General features: G+C 40.0%; 1 protein-coding gene across 2 annotated transcripts in view; it reads right to left on the minus strand.

Moving 5' to 3' along the window:
- PELI1 (pellino E3 ubiquitin protein ligase 1) overlaps positions 1-18,283 on the minus strand; it is a 46,069-nt gene that overhangs the window by 10,393 nt on the left and 17,393 nt on the right. Inside the window, exon 2 of one of the 2 annotated variants that reach the window (XM_080341139.1) lies at positions 6,601-6,730. The exons of the other annotated variant lie outside the window; for it this stretch is intronic. Coding sequence (XP_080197265.1) covers positions 6,601-6,718 — 118 coding nt within the window. The 5' untranslated portion in view covers positions 6,719-6,730. The remainder of the gene's footprint in view (positions 1-6,600; positions 6,731-18,283) is intronic. 2 annotated transcript variants of the gene reach the window in all.

Here is an 18,283-nt window from a genome sequence, read left to right on the forward strand (position 1 = left end):
GTAACATTATCACAAGGGTATCCTAACCCACTGCTAGATGTGTGAGCTCACTGTAATAAACCCGATGTGCACAACACTACTGCGAGGTGTCTGCATCCCATCTACACGACAGTTACACCAATATATTTCTGTTGCATAGGAACCAGTGTGCATTTTCACTGGCCAGCTCTCTGTGTTCATGCTGTACTGTATCCATCATTTATCTGGTGCAGAAAGTGCCTTATACTGATCCAAGGATCCCCATTTGTTGCACAGGAACAGCACCAGCAGCACAGGAGAGAGTAAAGCAGTGCAGTTTCCTCCGAAGCATTTCTAGATTGCTGACCCATCTGTAGCAGTACATTGAATGGGATGGCGAGGGCATTTACTGTTGTAGGTGGGACCTAAGATTTTGCCTTAAGAATTCTAAAAGGAAGAATTTAAAGCAAATTTTTATGAAAACGTGACCTAAAACTCCTATCACGCCAACAGTCAAAACATATTGACACAGAGATTATCCCATTTGATAAATGGAGCCTCACAGCATTAGCTGTGTTCACAATTTTCATGTTCGCTATGGTCATCCATCCTTTCACCTTTGCTATGGTCTTCCTCGCCTCCTGGCATCACAACCCCCTTGGAATTCCACACCAGCAATTTTCTGAAACCTCATACCTTAGGACACACCGCAGGGGTGGTTTACTGACATTAATAGCAAACTATCTAGCTCTTGGTGTTTAACAGTGTTTGGTTCTCCAGCTACATTTCCTTTCTGAAGTATTTCTATGTAAGTGATTATAAATCTTAAGCATTTATCTGTATATAGATACATGGTTATAAATATACTTATTATGAAGTATTTCTACTATCAACTTAAGTATTTCTTTTTTATGTTAAAACTTCTTGCATCATAGTTGCTTACATAGTATTTTAAAACAGCTCCTAATTTTTTTCTCCTCCTCAAATGGTTAACCTATTTTCTACTTGAATATTGATCTCCTCAGCAGTCTCTCCCCTGCACTTCAGTCTTCTCCACATATCACTAATTTCATCTTGGCCACTGCATTTCACATGCAATGCTTGAGATTTCTTTGCTACAATACATAATGATTGTCCTTTGACTTGACATTTAACAACTCAGAAGAAACACTTCTATGAAATCTGTAGCACCACCCATTAGGATATAGCACAGGACTAGTAAATACCATGACAGGGTAAAAAAAGATTTGAATAGCATCCACCCAACACTATGGTCTTTAAAAAAGCGCCAATCCATTCAATTAGAGAAGGTGGGAAGGCAAGCATTAAAAATAACCTTAACTTTTGCCACTAGTACAAGAAAAGGTTTGGCATAACTTCACCCATGTGAACAATTTCATGGAAAGCTAAAAAATTCCATCTCCCAATCAGTCAGCTTCTGAGTTTCATTAACTACACATGAGCAGTTAAAGAAGACCCTACTGTAAAGAATTGCATAAACAGGTGGTCAGTCACCTGCTCTTGAAAGATAATTGAGCAGAAACCATGAAAGGGGCCAACAGTTCCAAGTGACAGACTTCAGCAACGCAAGATGTTAACTAAAAAAAAAATCTTAATACATGGAAAAGTGTCCAACATCTAAAACTCATCTCCCCCTCAATACATTTTTTTTTTTTTGTTTCACATTTAAATCCAAACAAGTTTATTCTGGGACAAGTACACGTGACAGAAACCTACTTCTTATTTGACTTAAGGAAGGTTTGAGAGTTAGAAAACTGTAACTATCACTAGTGGAACAGCTTGCTTGTACATATTCAGAAACATGTCTTGAATATTTGAACTTCTTTTTAACTACATCTCAGAACCTCTATTAGCTGCACACACCACTTTCACAAGTACTAACACCACCCAGCTAACTTCAACTCAAGCACATGCAAAATTCAGTGCCCCTACCAAAAAAATAATCAGCACAACCTATACTCTGCTTCTCACACAGTATGATCTGCCTGATGCACTGTACCCCAAAAGAAGACTCATTTCCTTCCCAGAAGTAACAAAGATTAATCATATTCTTCCAGTGAGGTCCCTAAGCCTAGTCCAAGTGAAATTTCATGTCTGCAAATAAAACTCAGGTGTTGTCCCACTGAAGATAAATCTAACAGGCCATGGGCTAACATCTCCAGTCCTGAAACAGAACAGGCTAACAGATCATTTGAAGCTTGATAAAGCATTTAAGAACTTAAGGGAGGGAATGCTCTTGAGTTGAGAGGGAGGACCAACTAATTTATATAGTGGGCCTTCTCTTGTAATATACCTGACCAGCTTTTATTTCTAGAATACTACAGGAGACTTCTTGAACATGTTAGGAAAGTTTAATTAAATATGTTATAAGACAACTTAGCCCTGTAGCACCAGTATACAACTAAGCAACTGACTGCTTAAAAAAATATGTGCAAGTTAGCTTTTTGTCATGGCCATTAATTTTGCAACAGCACCTCTGGCCACTGGTGGAACAGGCTTCATTGGAGCAGGCTCTGAACAACAGACTGTTCTGAGCTCCTCCAAGATCCTTCACCACTGATGTTAAGGTGTTAATTAAGAGATCCCACCCACCCCATCCAACATTCTTCCAAAATCATAGAACTGATAGTGGCAAACACTTCATGTCAAGATCTCTGCTTCTGCTACAGAGACTAAAACCTGAAAACTCCCACCTGTGCACAGTCATGTATTATAGAATGAAAAAGATTTTGTGAGTAAAGCAGCTTGCACACAGAGGAAATAGGCTCAGAACAGCATTCTTTGATTGGGTAAGAGGTGAGCACAACTGTTTGCAGTTAGCACCTGGAAAACGGAACAGGAATATGGAATAGGAAGAACTCGCAAAAAAGTAATACATTTTTATTCTTAACGCTGGTTTCTCCAGAGCTGGGAGAAAACTCACAGGAGGTAACTTGCACAACACTTGCTTGTGCAACTGTTTTGAGGGACTGGAAAGAGATAACATCTAAACTGAAAAAGTATGGAAATCCTGTTTTGTTCAAGCTTTCTTATTCAATATTCACTTGAGCCACAGAAAGCCAAGATTGCTATGGCAGAAAACAAGCCACAGACTTCTGATTACATTCAAGCAGAAAGAAAAGCCGTATTGCATGGTACTCTCTCCTGTCACATTCAAACACGAGTCTCCAAATCTGGAGGCACACTATTCCCCGGGAAGACCTAGCAAACCATGCCTCAGAGTAAATGAAGAGTTTAAGACCCATTTTTAGAGGGGGACCTAGAGATACAATTAATTTTGGTTGGTTTTGAACTATCAGCTTTAGCTCACCAGCCATCCTCAATCACTCAGCTGCCTTTCCTCATCATGAGACTACAAACATGATTAGTCTTTGGTAGCTTCTACAGAAAGTCTCCAAATCTTGTTTGCACTAAGGCACAGCATTTTGTGGTTAAGTTTGCTATTTAGGAGACCAAGAACAGCAGTATCTTAATGGTTAAAATGGGGCGGGGGAAGGGAGAACATAAATTCAATGAGCCCAAGCAGAGATTCATTAAACAGTCGGCTGTGAGCTAAAAATACTAGAATAAAAGTCTCTTTGTAATAAATTACCATCATTTTCTAAACACAGAGCCAGCATTATAGGCTGCTAGCAACTGTAGCTAGTGCCAGACTAGCCCTTTTCTAAAATACTGCATAAATAACTCCACTTTCACAGTATAAAAAGAAGTCCTCTGTCAATGAGTATATTAAAATAAAAATACACTGATTCAGATGCAAAAATCGGACATTTTTCCATATTTATAATATTCCCTCTATGTTCTATATCTACATGTTCTAGAGTTTGGATTTTTTTTGAATTATAGAAATAAAGCTCAAGACAACTTGCCTACTGACATTTTTATACAATTTGCTACTTGTAGTCCCTCCATCTACTACCCTTGCAATTCTCATACCCAGCTCTTGCCTCAGCAATTCTGTGTTAAATCAGGGGGATACAGACAAAATATAATCCATCTCTTCTCACAGGTATGCAGTGACAGGACAAGAAGCAACAAACAAGCTTCAATACAGAAAATTCTGATTAGTTATTAGGGAAAAAGTAATCCATGGAGGCTGTGGGATCTCTATTCTTTGAAATATTCAAACCTCAACTGCACATGATCCTGAACAACTTGATCTAAAGCTGTCCAGTCCTACTTTGAGCTGGGAAACTGGACCGGACAACCTGGACCAGCTCAAATTATTCTAGGAGTAGAATTCATTTCAGGAAGCCTGGAGTGATTTTTTTCAACCAACTAAAATATGTACCTTAGGTGCACTTCTGATCAGTCAGACAAATTCTGAGGAAGTCCATTACAAAAAAACCCCAAAATTTTATCCTTGCCCTCCCAAGGTTTGTGTGTTACTGTACAGAAATGTATTTTGATGTAAAACTCCGTATTGCTCTTCAAACAAAGAATTCACATCGGATAGCACAGTTACCTGACTAAATACACAAGCAGGACCCAAGTTTGCCAACATCATTTGCCACATTTAAGCCCCTCAATACTCCTATCGATTTCTACTAGGTAATCTTGTGGCTGCAAGATCAGAAACTAAACTCCTCTGAATGCATGCACAGCATTTCAGCGTTGCATATTCTCTTCTATGGATACATCTCATCCTGTGTAAGGCAAAAATCATGGCTTCCAGATTTAAAGGACCAGAACACCTAAGTTAAAGTCACTGTGAAACACAAAGGGTCTGCATGGAGTCCTAGTCTCTCAAGATCAATGTATTCGCAAGCAGGGAAGAAGGAAGAGGCAGTAAGTAATGATAGAGAAATAAAAACAAAACAAAACAAACAAAACCCCCAAACCCCAAATTGATTCATCCCCAGCAGACTGCTTTCTTGCTTGATTACAAGTCTCCATCCAAGTCCAGGTTGCCAGATTTCAGAAACATGATGTATGTTACTGCTGATCTACACTGGTATTAGCAACGAGGAATCGGTTTCATCACTGCTTATGAAAGCTGAGACAAAGATTGGGAAATCACTTTCTTCTACATGATGGTTAAGTCATCATTGGAAAGTTATTCTTCTTTAACTGTTTTTCCTAGTAATCTTTTGGAAGCTTTTATTAAAATAGTTTTACTGAAGCGATCACCTGGGTAGAGGAACATGCAGAAGAGTATGTGTTTATCGGCCGGAGTTTTCACACTTCTCACAGTTTCCAGTTAAAAACAAACTCACATTTCCTTCACACACATACCTGGAACTTTAAGTTCAGCAGGTTCCATATTCCGCTTTCAAGATCAGCCAGATTGTGTCTACAGCTTGTGCCCTCCACTACAGATGCACAGGAAAGGTGCATTAAACTGCATTGTCATTTTAGATCAGTAGCCCTACTTTACCTAAGGAAAGATAATAATTTCCTTTCTAGGAAGGGAAGTTTCTCAGCACTAAAAAAAAAAAAAAAAAAAAAAAAAAAAAGCCTTTGGAGTGGGACAAATCAGCTCAGCCTTTTGCGTGGCTTATTCTTTCCTTGGTCTATACTGTTTGCATTTTCTTTTATCAACTCTGAATAAGCTTAGTCATCCACTATACACATAAGTGTTTTCTGATATGAAAGTACTGAAAATATGACAAGGCCAAGCTCTGAAATGAGCAAACAGTCTCTCCTGCATAGGACACTACACACAAAACAATGCAAACTATCCGCTGGTATGCCTTGACAACATCTGCAAAATCTCAAACAGAATGAAAACACGTTTTTACCACAGACATCTGGCATTAGTAGGCTAGTCAACCTGAAAACAAGTCATGCAAGAATCATAGCACAAAAAAGCCCCAAACAAACAACCAAAAATAAGGCACATCACCTGTCAACACTTTCAAAGGGGCAGCATTAACCTGAAACACAAGCACAAACCTACTGCTTTGCACCAAGACTACAGTTAACTTTTCCCGGTCTAAGAAACAGCTGTTTTAGTCTGCTGCTTCAAGTGTCCTGCTTCAAGTTTGTTTCAGTCTCAGAAGCAAGCCTGAGCAGTTCTCAGCAGTTTCAGGGAAGCTGGGAAGAGAGTAGTGAGGACAAGCATCCTTGTTCAATTAACAAGGCAAGTGTTTCATAGAACAAGACTTCTATTATAGGCACCTATACAGAAGTCTGTACTTTATGACACTATTGAAAAATGGCATTCCTGTTCCAAAGGTGAAAAAAGCCATCTAAGCACAGGGGCCCGATTTCAACTGACCTCTGCTAACTTCTGTCCTGTTATTCTGAGCTGCCGTTGACTGGATGAGAATGTGGCTGGGCATATTCAACCTGGAAGAGTTATGTAATGGCTAACAATCTACGCTGACAGATTGACTAAAATAAATTCTGAAAATATTCTCCTGAAAAAAAAAAATCCAGCATTTTTTCAGTTACAAAAAGTAACAGCTGATCTTCCCCTGAGGAAACCACGATAGCCTCCTACAGGTTACAAATGATGTAATTCAGGCCGCGTGTGGGAAGCTGAAAACATTTGTCTTTTAGCACAAGGTGTCTATTTTAAAGCTGTCACCGCAATATTATCTATAACCTTAATTAGCTGAGAAAAAAATTCTTCACTAGTTAAACTGCTGTATGTACACGCGGTCTGCAGCCCCTTACCACCCATGTCCTCCACGCCAGCTTTCGGATGTACCAGTGACGAAACACGAGGCCAAGCTCCTCTGCTGAGTGCCCCTGCAGCATGGGGGACAAACGCTACGGGCGGAACTTGCTCCATCAGCTGAGGGACCTGCGGAAGTTATTCACACGAGCTACTTCAGAAGATTAATTCTGCAGCTTTCTACATGAGCTTTTGGCTGTTACAAGAAACTATGTTTTGTTAAAAAGGGACAGTTCTGATTTTATACTCAGATCATCAAATGAAGATTATTTATATGACCTGTAATGTATGAAGCCATAAAACAATATGGCAGAGGCATTCTGATCGAACAATGTTAGGTGTTAACACTGCTTATTTGTATCTTCAGAGAGTCCCTTGCAAAAGTATAAGCATGAAAACAAAAAAAAATTACAATAAGGGTACTACATGGCAAAAGTATGGTTCTGACACAGACAACTTTGTAATCAGAAGCCTTTGAAATTATCCTCTTTACTGCCTTCAGACAAATTGCAGAGCACTACCTTAAAAATAAGCAGTCCAACTTTCATTGCAAGTTGGTGACAGAAGCACAACTCCCATGTACAAACTAAGAGTTTATACCAAAACAGAAGCATTTTATTTTTAAAAGGGCTGTTATACAGATCGATAGAGCTTTTTATGCTTTAATGACTGAGCTGAGAGAAATCTACTGTGTGATGCACCTGAACTAGAATACACAGTTGACAGCCCCATGCTTGCAGAAAACCACAACGACTTCTTGTTCTACAGATCTGAACGTTGCCATTTTGCTTTTTTATGAGCCTCTGACTTCCTGAGGAGGCAGTTTATGTGCAAAATATCAGCTAAATAGGTGTTTGTATTACACTAAAGCCTTTTCACATAGCACACTATACCATCTTGCAAAAATAAGAGTTGCAATTACATTTAAAAACCTTTTTTTGTTTGTTTCAACAACAAATCTCTAGCAGCTCCATAAGAAATTCTTCTTGGTATAATTTTGTTAGGTAGTGTGGACAGTTTCAAGGCATCTTTGCTCTGCACTGTGAAAATGAGAAGCAACTGATGCTTCTTGAAAACAAGCAGCAATTATTATACTACGCACTTTGAATGTGTCTTCCTATTTTGTGTGGAAGGGCAGCCCACAGACACACTGCCTGATCTTGGATTTCCTTTCAACTGCATCACTGAACTACCTTTCAACTTCTCACTGAAAAACACTGCAACTGAGGAGGTTTTTAGAAGAGAGACTGAAAACAATACAACACTAGAAGGGAACAGCAATGGCATGCAGAGCACTTACCAGTATCTTTTGTCCTTTGAGTATTTCTGCACAGCAGAGGGAAAAAAAAAAAGGCGCAACACTTTGATCTTGCTTAAAACCAGCTGAAATCCACCAACTCCTTTAAACCCCCAGCAACTGCCAGACTGAGTGCCTCTGCTCAGTGTGCTTTTACTTAAGCCGTGGGTAGCGCCTTCTGACTGAAGAGGGGCTGGCTCTGCCTTGCGTAAGGGAGGTAAACACCACCGCGCCTCACACCATTGGCTGGAGCCAGAGCCTGCATCCCGCTTGCCGCCCCATAAATTCATCCCTCTCTGGCCCCAAAAAGGGAAAAAGGAAGCGGAGGGTGTGTTGAGAATGATCCTGCAGCCCAATTCCCTGGCAGCTCTGTGGATGAGGTTCTCTGAGAAACACCCATCTATTTCCTTCTCTGCTTCTCTTACATAACTGTACCCCTGCATGCTATACCTTTTTTTTTTTCCTTTTTAATCATCACTTAATAGCCCAGCTTACTTCCCTAACCTCCCGCACAAAAAATGACTTCTTAATACAATGAGAATTAAACCAGCAGAAACTCTTCAGGCATTGCTATCCCTGTTTTCACTGGGGCTATAGAATTGGACACACGACAGACCTGCAGACAACACCTGTGTGCACTGGACTCCCATGGCCAGCGATGCTGTAACAGCTCATTCCTGTAGGAGGCACGTTCAGAAAGGCAAATCTGCACGTGTCAGACCAGGTTCTGAGCTCATTTCTTATTCCACTAACACTGAAATCACTGCTTCAAGCCAGTGGGTGGGATCATTTAAATGTCTGAGCCATAAAACGGTGACTTCCAAGTTACCACCTCTTCAAATTGATCATGCAAATGCTCTGAGGCTGCTACAAGCCTTGCACGATGCAGTAGTTAAACCTTTACATCAAGTTTTACATCACAGTTGTAGTGGGACAAGATGAAACGCATGGTTACCCTGTGGCTGGCATCCGACATTTCCAAGTTCTACAGGTGACTATTGCTCCTATCTCTGCTGCTCCTTCCTTGGCTTGCCACCTCAATATCACAAGCACAACTTTGTGGACTGGCTTCCCTCATCTATCCACATTTTCAGAAGCTGGTTTACTTGCTCAAACGTTTTTCAGCTGGATCTGTGTTCAGCTCATGGTACAGCTGTGCAGTTGCACCAGCAGAACCAAAGGTGTGAGGGGAAGAGAAGTTGCATTATGCAGCAAGCACTCTAAAGCAGAGCACTGTCAAATGACATTTTTGTTCAAAATGCCATGACACAGCGTAATTTGCAGCTCCACAGAAGACAGCTTCACTGCTGAATGCACGCCCCTTTTCTCTCTCCTTGACCTGTACTCCACAGCCAGCTTACCCTTAGGTAATACTGTAATGCTGTCCTGTTACAGGATCTTGTCACCTACCTGAAAAACTCAATGGCAGAACCTCTTGCCATAAGGTACTTTGGATAATAAAACATACATAGGCTCAGACATTTCCCCCTGCCGGCCTCCTATCAGAGTTTACTAAGCACAAAGATACTACTTTGCTACACAGGTGTGACTGGGCCACAACTGCTGAACACTGAGAAGTACTTGGAGAAATACTGATGTGCATGTCCTTCCTTGTTCCCACTCTTCTGGCTAACAAAAATGACATGCTACTGAATACTGATCTGAAATGGCACAGTCATTATCACAGCTATCAGATTACTGAAATGGAACAGGGCTTAGGGAAAAATATAAAACACAACACACAAACCCCAAATATTTTAACCCAAATTATTTTGCTAATCTGTTTGTGGGTTTATTCTGTAAACTTGCTATACCAATGGCAAGTGAGGGGATAAGAACCTTTTGAACCAACCTCATCAGTAAAGCCAGAGGCTCATCAAGCCACATCTTGAGGTTAGAGTTGAGCCCTTCTCCATGCCAAAATATCAACACCCTGACTCTACTGGCACATGAACCTAGCTTTTCCACTGGAAACTTGAAAATCCTTAAATTTACACATTTGCTGTGGTGGAAGTGTCACCTCATCCCACCTCCCCCATCACCTTATTAGAACATCCCTGTCCTGGCCTATACAAGGTGGGCAGCTTTAATAATTTTTTTTTAAGCAGGGCTAAGTTATTTTTCTTTTGTTTAAAACCAAAACCAACCAAAAGCACTCACTATCAGGACTGTATTAGTATCACTTAACACACAGATATGGTAAGAAGAGTACAAAAGGTGTTCTGTATTCAGGTATTTAACTGTAGTGATGAATTATATTGGCATGAGTACTTTGAGGTTGCATTAGTTTCCTCAGAAAAGCTGTAACACTTAAGTTGTACTGTTTCAAAGCTGTTCATTCTGAAAATCAGAACTTAAGAAGACTAACTTGCTTCTAGAGCTCCTTTATTTTCCCATTTTACAGATGCCACTTCTCAGAGACCAGGTTAATAATCTTGTGGATGACTTTATGCTGCAGGCACATAGAAGTTACAGAGCGAGCAACTACAGATGAATACACCTTCTAGTGCCCAAGCCAGCCTCCTGCAGATAACAATCCTTATCTCTACATCCCACCTGCCTTCATATTAGTGACTCAGGGGATTCTGGAGGGCAGACTTCTGCTCTCAGGCAAATACACCATAGTGCTCTTTTCATAGCTAATTGTGCCCAACCTTGAAGCAGTTTTTTTGGGGCATTCATTTTGCCCCTAGGCACACTACTCTGTGTCTGCCTCTGAACATCTACCCTACAGAGTTTGAACCACTTTGTTTCCGTGCCCACTTTCACCAACTACCAGGTTCTACTCCTCTCTCTTCCTGTGTCAAAATTGTCTCTCACTTTTATTAAAAGGAGGGCTCAATGATTTCACATCCACACAAGAAGCATGCACTGCCTTGAGGAATGGAAGCAAACGCCTCAAGCGTGCTGTTGCTAGGCAAGCTATCTGATTTTTCCTGGAGCAGAGATGCTGCCGACCATGCCAGAGTAAAACAATAAAATCTGTAGCCCAAGATATCACTGCTAATTTCATGAAGTGACGCTTAACTGCAGGGGAGGTTCTTTCCTTGAAGTTGTTAGAGGAATAAAGGGCTGTATCGTCATGTTCTTCTATCTGACTCATGAGCAGATGCTGTACAGTTTGATATAATTACGTGATTTCACATGACATTCAAAATGAGCTTTGAAGAGAAATGTATTTCTAGCTCTACCAGTTAAAAAAGACAGCCTTGCAGATATGGGCAAAGGGTAACACTATGTCCCCTGGCATGCAGACACCCAAGAAGCCTGAACGGCAAACTCCTCAAACCAGACTTCCCCTCATCAGTGTATTACTGATAGATTTCAAGACTGACATTTTAAACATGTCTCTGATAATTTTATTTAACAAAATGGGCAGGGAGTGGAATAAAAAAACCCACACAGGATAAATGCTTGAAATTGCCACACACAGAATACAGAGAAAAGGAGACTGAAAGAAACAGTGAGAAAAGAGAGTAAAAACCATGGAAGAATATTATCTGTAATGGTCCTAAGGGGAAGTATACTTGTACACCAATACTGGAGGCTGAACATGCACTTATACACCACTTATAACTCTGTTTTCCACAAAGTCAGTGGTTGAACTCCAATCAAAGCCAATGATACACAAACCCCCCAAATATTTAATGCACTGGGAAGTGTGAACACTGTCAGGGGGTTCTGAGAAATCTAACCCCAAGTACACAGCAGAAGAATAAAGAAGGGAAGATTACTGACTTGTCAGCCCCATTAATCTTTCACTGTGTTATGTCACATGTAATCTCTGTGCAAGGAGTTCTCATGTTATATAGTTAAAAAAAATCATACTACAGTGTTTTAAGAAGATTGGGGGCGAGGGGGGAAGCAGCCAGAAGCCAAGAACACACTAAATAGAGTATACAATAGAAATTTTAATCAAATAATCTGCAGGAAGAGGAGGAGGGAAGGAAATGACCTAATCCCCTGTGCTACTGCATGGTGCCTTTTTGCAAGCAGCAAGAAAATCCTTGTAAGGGCCAAGCAAACAAAGGTCCATTGTTATGGCTCCAGCTTTCAGAGAAGAACATTTTGCTGCATCTCAAATTGTTGCAACATGAAGGGTAGACAGTACTTTATGAACTTTTCCACACTGACCACTTCTGGAAAGGGTGGGAGAGGCTAATTAGATTTGCAGGAGAGCTGAGTAAAAGATCTAAGTAGAATCTCAAGTTCTTAATGCACAACAAATTCTCCTTCAAAGAGATTTGCCAACTTGAAAATGTCTGTCATCCAACAACCATGGTGATCCTTAGGCAACTGTGGAGCAACTCACTGCTGAAGCTGCAGTAGCCTAGTTACAGAGAGGCAACAAATCATCACACTGCAGAGGGGCACTTCCCATGACACGAGTCATCCTGTGCCATCAGAAAAACCTAATGAGCTCCTCTTACCAAGTCCTATTTCACCCTTAGATCTTTGTGTGCCTGCTCCTCAGCTACAACTCGGCATATCCCACTCTGCAGACTGAAAAATCAAGTGGCCCTCTGTCACAAGGTTGATCTCCGCTTTAGTAGGCAACATATGGCTTTTAGCATTGTACCAATTCAGTACTTTCAACTGGGAGAGACTCTGTCAAAAGTGCATGCAAGATTTTCAATCCTTGGACTGAGAACATATTTCTATGAGCTGAAAGAATCCCAGGCAGGAATAAAGAAATACCTACAGACAGCAGGGCTACTGACTCTCCAGAGAGCCGGTCAAGAGTTACCCCTAGGTCTAATTCTAAGTTGATTCTAGATGGTGCAATATGATCTGAAGCATAAATCCCAAAGTTAATTCCAAAGGTCTCCAATGACATTAACAATCTGAGTCCAAAGGGCCTTTAAATTTAGGTTTCCTTCAAACAAGGCACCTCTGTTGGAGGTTTTCTCCCTTCATACTTCACTTTAGTCATTCACCAGAATCTGAGTGCTGCTTCTGCGTTTCCAAGAGGCTAAGTTAAGTCCTTTCCTCCTAAGGGATTTCACAGAATCACAGGATAATTCAGGAGGTCATTACTGTAGCCTTCTGCTCAAAGCAGAAGTTGGTTTCCCAGATATTGAGCTATTACTGCCAGAGACTGGGAGCTGTAAGTACAAAATGGCCTCTCGAGATGTGCATTCCCTCCGGAAATAGGAAAGGTATACCGAATGCTGAAGAACTGCAGATGACAAGCAGTCTTTCAGACCAGTCTGGAGCTTCTTGTTTGTTCACAGCCTTCCTATGACTGTTAGATTCAACATTTACTTCAAATAAAACAACTGGCAAAAATTACTGCAGAAAGCTTGCTGTAGCCGCACCAAAGATTAATTGGGCAGATGAAACACTTGAAAGGGTGAGACCCACATATCCTGTGTTTTACAACAGCTTTGCAGGAGAAATGTGTCCCAATAAGCAACTCAGCACTGACACTATAAAACTATTCACAGAAACTGTTGCCCAGATAGGACATTTGGGAACCAAGCTGCTCTTAAGATGGTCCTTCACCTGGCTTCTCAAGAATGGCCTGAAGCATCAGACATGCTGGATTCCTAAAAATCCAAGACTGAATGGATGATAGGTCAGGGCATCATTCTGAAGAAAACACATTCATTTCCCAAAAGGTCAAACTGGTGTAAGCCATCTGCTAAGTCAGAAACATGCAGATGTAGCTGCACCAGGCTTCTTTCCAAAACAGTAAACGAGTTACCCAGGCACCTGGAAACACTTTTTTTTAAGTTCTCTAGGAACATTTCTGGATCTTGAAAGCTCTGCAAGCCAAATACTATATCTACAAGTCCAATTAACCTAGGCAATACACAAACATTTGCTCAAATAACTTTTTAGTTGTAGTTCTGTATTATTTAAATTCAGATTCACTGAGCTTCAGATATTATTGTTTCCTCTAAATGAAGGGAAGCCCAATTTGAATTCATTTCCAAGATGTATTTTTCCTGCTTGCAAAACTTTTAAGGTACCTTCTAGCAGAACTAGCTGAACCTGCATTACCTGCAAGTTTTCATTCCCACAAAGCTAGATCATCTGACCAGGGACTTCTTCAGAGAAAGTTAAGACAGACGGTCGCTAGAAGTATTAACACATTTTTACCTTACTTTTAGCATTGAAAAACATTTCACATAGACTAGCAAAAAGGACAGAAAAAGTATTCAGTTAGAGAAACTCAGCTATAACTCACTGGCTCCCCACACTCACATTCTAGAGGAGAAACAATCTTAAGAAGGACAATGTTTAAAAAGCTATTCAGTACAGTTTCTATTCAACTCCCACACCACACAAATGGATATATTAAAATAAGGCAAGTACCTTTTCACTCGGAGAGGTCATGAAGCTCAAAAGTAAAATATATCCAATAGAGTTTCCCTCTGCTTTATCCTAAATTCCTGACCACACTGTTATTACACTCTTGATACTCACATTTTCAGCTGTAGTTCATCAGCAATTCTAGTAAAAAAATTGCTGGATAACCTCCACAGTGCTCTCCTCACCTCTGCATGTGAACATCCCAAGTCTGTAGTTCATACACAAATACTTGTTAAGTCACTGCTAACAAATGTACAATCTTACTGTATTCTTCTTCCTCCTAACTCCAAACTTTGGACAGTCTTCATATAAGGTGCAAAACCTGGCCCTTTCTAAACATATCACCTCCAGCATTTACATATAAAAGCATATGACCTACATACCTCTGGATAGCTGTCAGAAGTTTTGTGTACTCTCTGCAAGCCAAGTGTCAGGTTTTTACAGTAGCCTGGTTGGATACATTACAGCCCTACACATAATGGCTGGTTTTGGTACCTCAGTTTCCTACATTTCTGACATTCAAGCATGTATTTTTATGACTATTTTAAACAGTGTTGAATGAACTCAGGTACAGAACAAAGGTTACTTTAGACAAAAACTCAAGAGAACAATAATTGATGACTTTGCACATGCAATAGGTTTCTAATAGAGGTATATTGAACTATCTCAAAATATATTAAAAGCTGTCTCTTCATGAGTAAAGTTATACATAAACACAAACTAACCTTTTGCACACCTAAGTTTCCAAGCTGACTGCCTTCAACAGCCAGCAGTTCAAACAGGACAAAGTTCAAATATCTCTTCCACCTCCTCATCACTTACGTGTTCCTAGTTTGTTACCATTCAGGAAAAAAAAAATCCCATGCTATTCAATGATATCTTTCTTTCCTTTATAATCCCATGGGCAATGCATAATTTAGCATATCCAGAGAGGAACAATACTTCCTACCCTTCTAATCCAATTTGGATAAGAGGTTTGCTGCTTAGAAGAATAAACAGGCAGCTGCACTTTTTCTCTACCTACATGTGGGCACTAACATGTAACAACAGAAAGGTCGTCCTCAAAAAGTAGCCAGTGTTAGGGATGCCATGCCTCAATTTTATTCCTTGGTTGAGTCAGGAATCCAGCTTCTTTACAGGTATAAGAAGAGACCTGGTAGGTACTCTTGGCTCTTGTCACATCCCACATTTGGCATCATTGCGCCAAATACATTCTCACAGACAGAATACCCCAACCATGGAGATGAAGCTGTCCTACTTCTATAGAGACTGACAGAACTTTCGTCTGACCAGATGGCCCAGTTTTCACTAAGAGCTAAAAAAATTGTTATGTTTAACATTTGACTTACAGCTGCAAGTTTTCAAGGTGTCACTAGTTTCAAGTTTTCAATTTGCTATGTATAAATAAAAATGTTACTTTCAAATAAGTGAAGGTATCTAGCTGAATACGGCAACTTTTAAAAGTTCACAGTCTTCAGTTACAGCCAGAACTCTGATAGAAAAAGTATTTTCAAGCACGTGGGTCATACAAGACAGATTTTTGAAAAACAACGGCTGTTTTTGTACCAAGGCAGTGGCATTTTTGTTTTGTTTTGTTTTTAAAATAACAGTGCTCTCCAGAATCTGTATAGCTTTTTGTCCTCTCAGACTATGTCACTGAGGAAAGAAAAATCAGACCAAAATCTCACATATGAAGAGAAAAGTAATTTTAAATTGGCAGAGTATGTGGATAACGATGGTCACTGGTGGCAGAGAACGTGCACCTATTGCGAGACAGCATTAACACGTTCAGCTGGTAGTTTCATAGAATGCCCTTGTTTTTCCAATGATGTCAAGTCATAAAACTAACTCTAATGAAATTACATTAGCAAGACAGCAATTTGACTCTGTTGTAATTCCACCATTGAGGAAAGTGTTCCTGATTATTAAAAAAAAAAAAAAGAAAAAAAAAAAAAAAAGAAAGTTCTTCCTTGATGCATCAAACACAGCAGAAATCTGCCTGAATGCAAACCTTCAAGATTCGGCCCAGGAATTTATGAGTCCTAAAACTGAAAATTGGAGAAACAAGTTCAGTGTATTTCTCACCATGTAGTGCAAGTTTACGTCTTTTCCACATAATGTTCTCCAGCAAAACAGCTCAAAAATTTCTTCTGAAAAAACACATAAAACTGTATCCTAGCTAGGACTCTGGTGCTCACATTTCAAAGTTACCTGAAGAAGCCTGAAAACCAAGTGCAGTTGAGCAGCTACAGCTTGGGCTAGATTTGAATTAGCACACGCATGAAAGAAAATCTACATCTCTTTTCCATTTCAGGCATTTCTCTGACATGCAAAGATAAATGCAGAAGTATCTTACACCTGAAAACTCACTTCTAGCAATTACCTTGGCTTTGCAATTTGCACCTGTATGCACTGAGAGGCAGGCTTTAAGTAGTAAAGAATTACTCATTTTCTCTCATAGAAAAATATTTCCATTCAGGAAATAAGAAACACTGTTGGGCAAACATACCAAGAAGAGCATATACCTACAAAAGTCACAGTTTTGACAGCACCACAACTGAGTAATTTTTTAAATAGTACCAGATGATTCAGAACACAGGAATACTTTACACAGTTTTGAAATCAATTTCACATGATTTACAGCATGCACTTATTTATTAACCAAACTGACTGGTTAATGTACTACAGAGTCTGAATCTTGACAAAGAGGTTGAAAGAAGCCTCCACTTTAACCCACAGTGTGCACCACAGATACCCATACAGGCTACCAACAGATGACTGGATATCTTCAAATGCACCTCTGTGAACCACAGAAACCTTAAGTCCTGTTTTTCTAATACAGCAAAGTTAACAGTAATAATCTAGTATGGAGGAGCTGTTTCACTCGCCCTTTTTTAGTCAGTCATTCAGAACAGACTGATTCATTTCAAGAACTCTGGCTCTTCAGAAGTAATCACTGCAAGTTTTTAAGGGTAGACAAGCCCTCTCAGGACTGACATTGTTTACGACCATTTCTTCAAATTACTAGCAGCTGCTTATACTGAGCACAGTGGTGCCTCACCCACATGCATATAAAGGTTTGTAGAAGCCCTGCTCGCATCCTATTTGCTGCTTGTGATTAGTTACTCTCCTGCTTAATGATGTCTCATATCATCTGTTTGTGAAGAAGAAGGGCTGCAGAGGCTACAAGCCGAGGTAACCAAGTTGCCACATGTTAAGGAGTTACTACCCAGACTCAGCAGAGATGTCTGACCACATTCAAGCTCCTGTAGCAGTGCAAATTCAAAGTAAAAACAAACAAAAAATTAAGGAAGCCCATTCAAGTAATTAACTATGCAACAGACATACTAAATAAACTAAATATCAAAATGGCAAAGTCAGTGTAGCCAATTTGATACTAAACAGCCACAATGAGTTCACAAAATGTCAGGCAAGTGGGACAAAAGCTACAAGTTCATCAGGCTCATCAGCTGAGACAACTAATAGGCAAGTTGCTGCCTTAAGCAGAATGTTTTGCCTTGATGCAACTTCGTGGCAGACATTTTATTTAGAATTTCAAAAACAAGTCTTCAAGCATGCTCAGTCTCACTTCAGCAACTTCAACACCAGCTATAGAAATAATACGTATTATCTAAACATAAGAGAAAGAAAAGGCTTTTGCTGGCTTCACAGCCCCTCTTGTACTTAAGCTCTTTAAAACTCTGAAGTCATTCTGTACTTTCAGCATTTCACAGATGGAAGTGTGTGAAAAACATGTCCTCAAAATAAACTCTGAACTATACAAATAAACACAGCACTGTCACAAGCTTGCCCTCCTCTAGCCTCTCTTATCATACTTATTTCTTGTCTGTAAACACAACTGCTAGGACAAAAAGATGTAAGGTAGACAGTACCAAACAACTCTGAAATGCTATTGACACTATAGAACATTACCAAACCAACATAATGAGGAGCGTATCAGCTCACATAATTTTATTAGTTTCTGAAGTGAAGCATTTTTCTTTTAGTAATCACTTCCAGGCTGACTGAGGCTTTTTTACTTACTAGAGGTGAGACACTTCATTTCA

Source organism: Nesoenas mayeri (assembly GCF_963082525.1).
Source record: "Nesoenas mayeri genome assembly, chromosome: 3".
NCBI classification, from domain to species: domain Eukaryota; kingdom Metazoa; phylum Chordata; class Aves; order Columbiformes; family Columbidae; genus Nesoenas; species Nesoenas mayeri.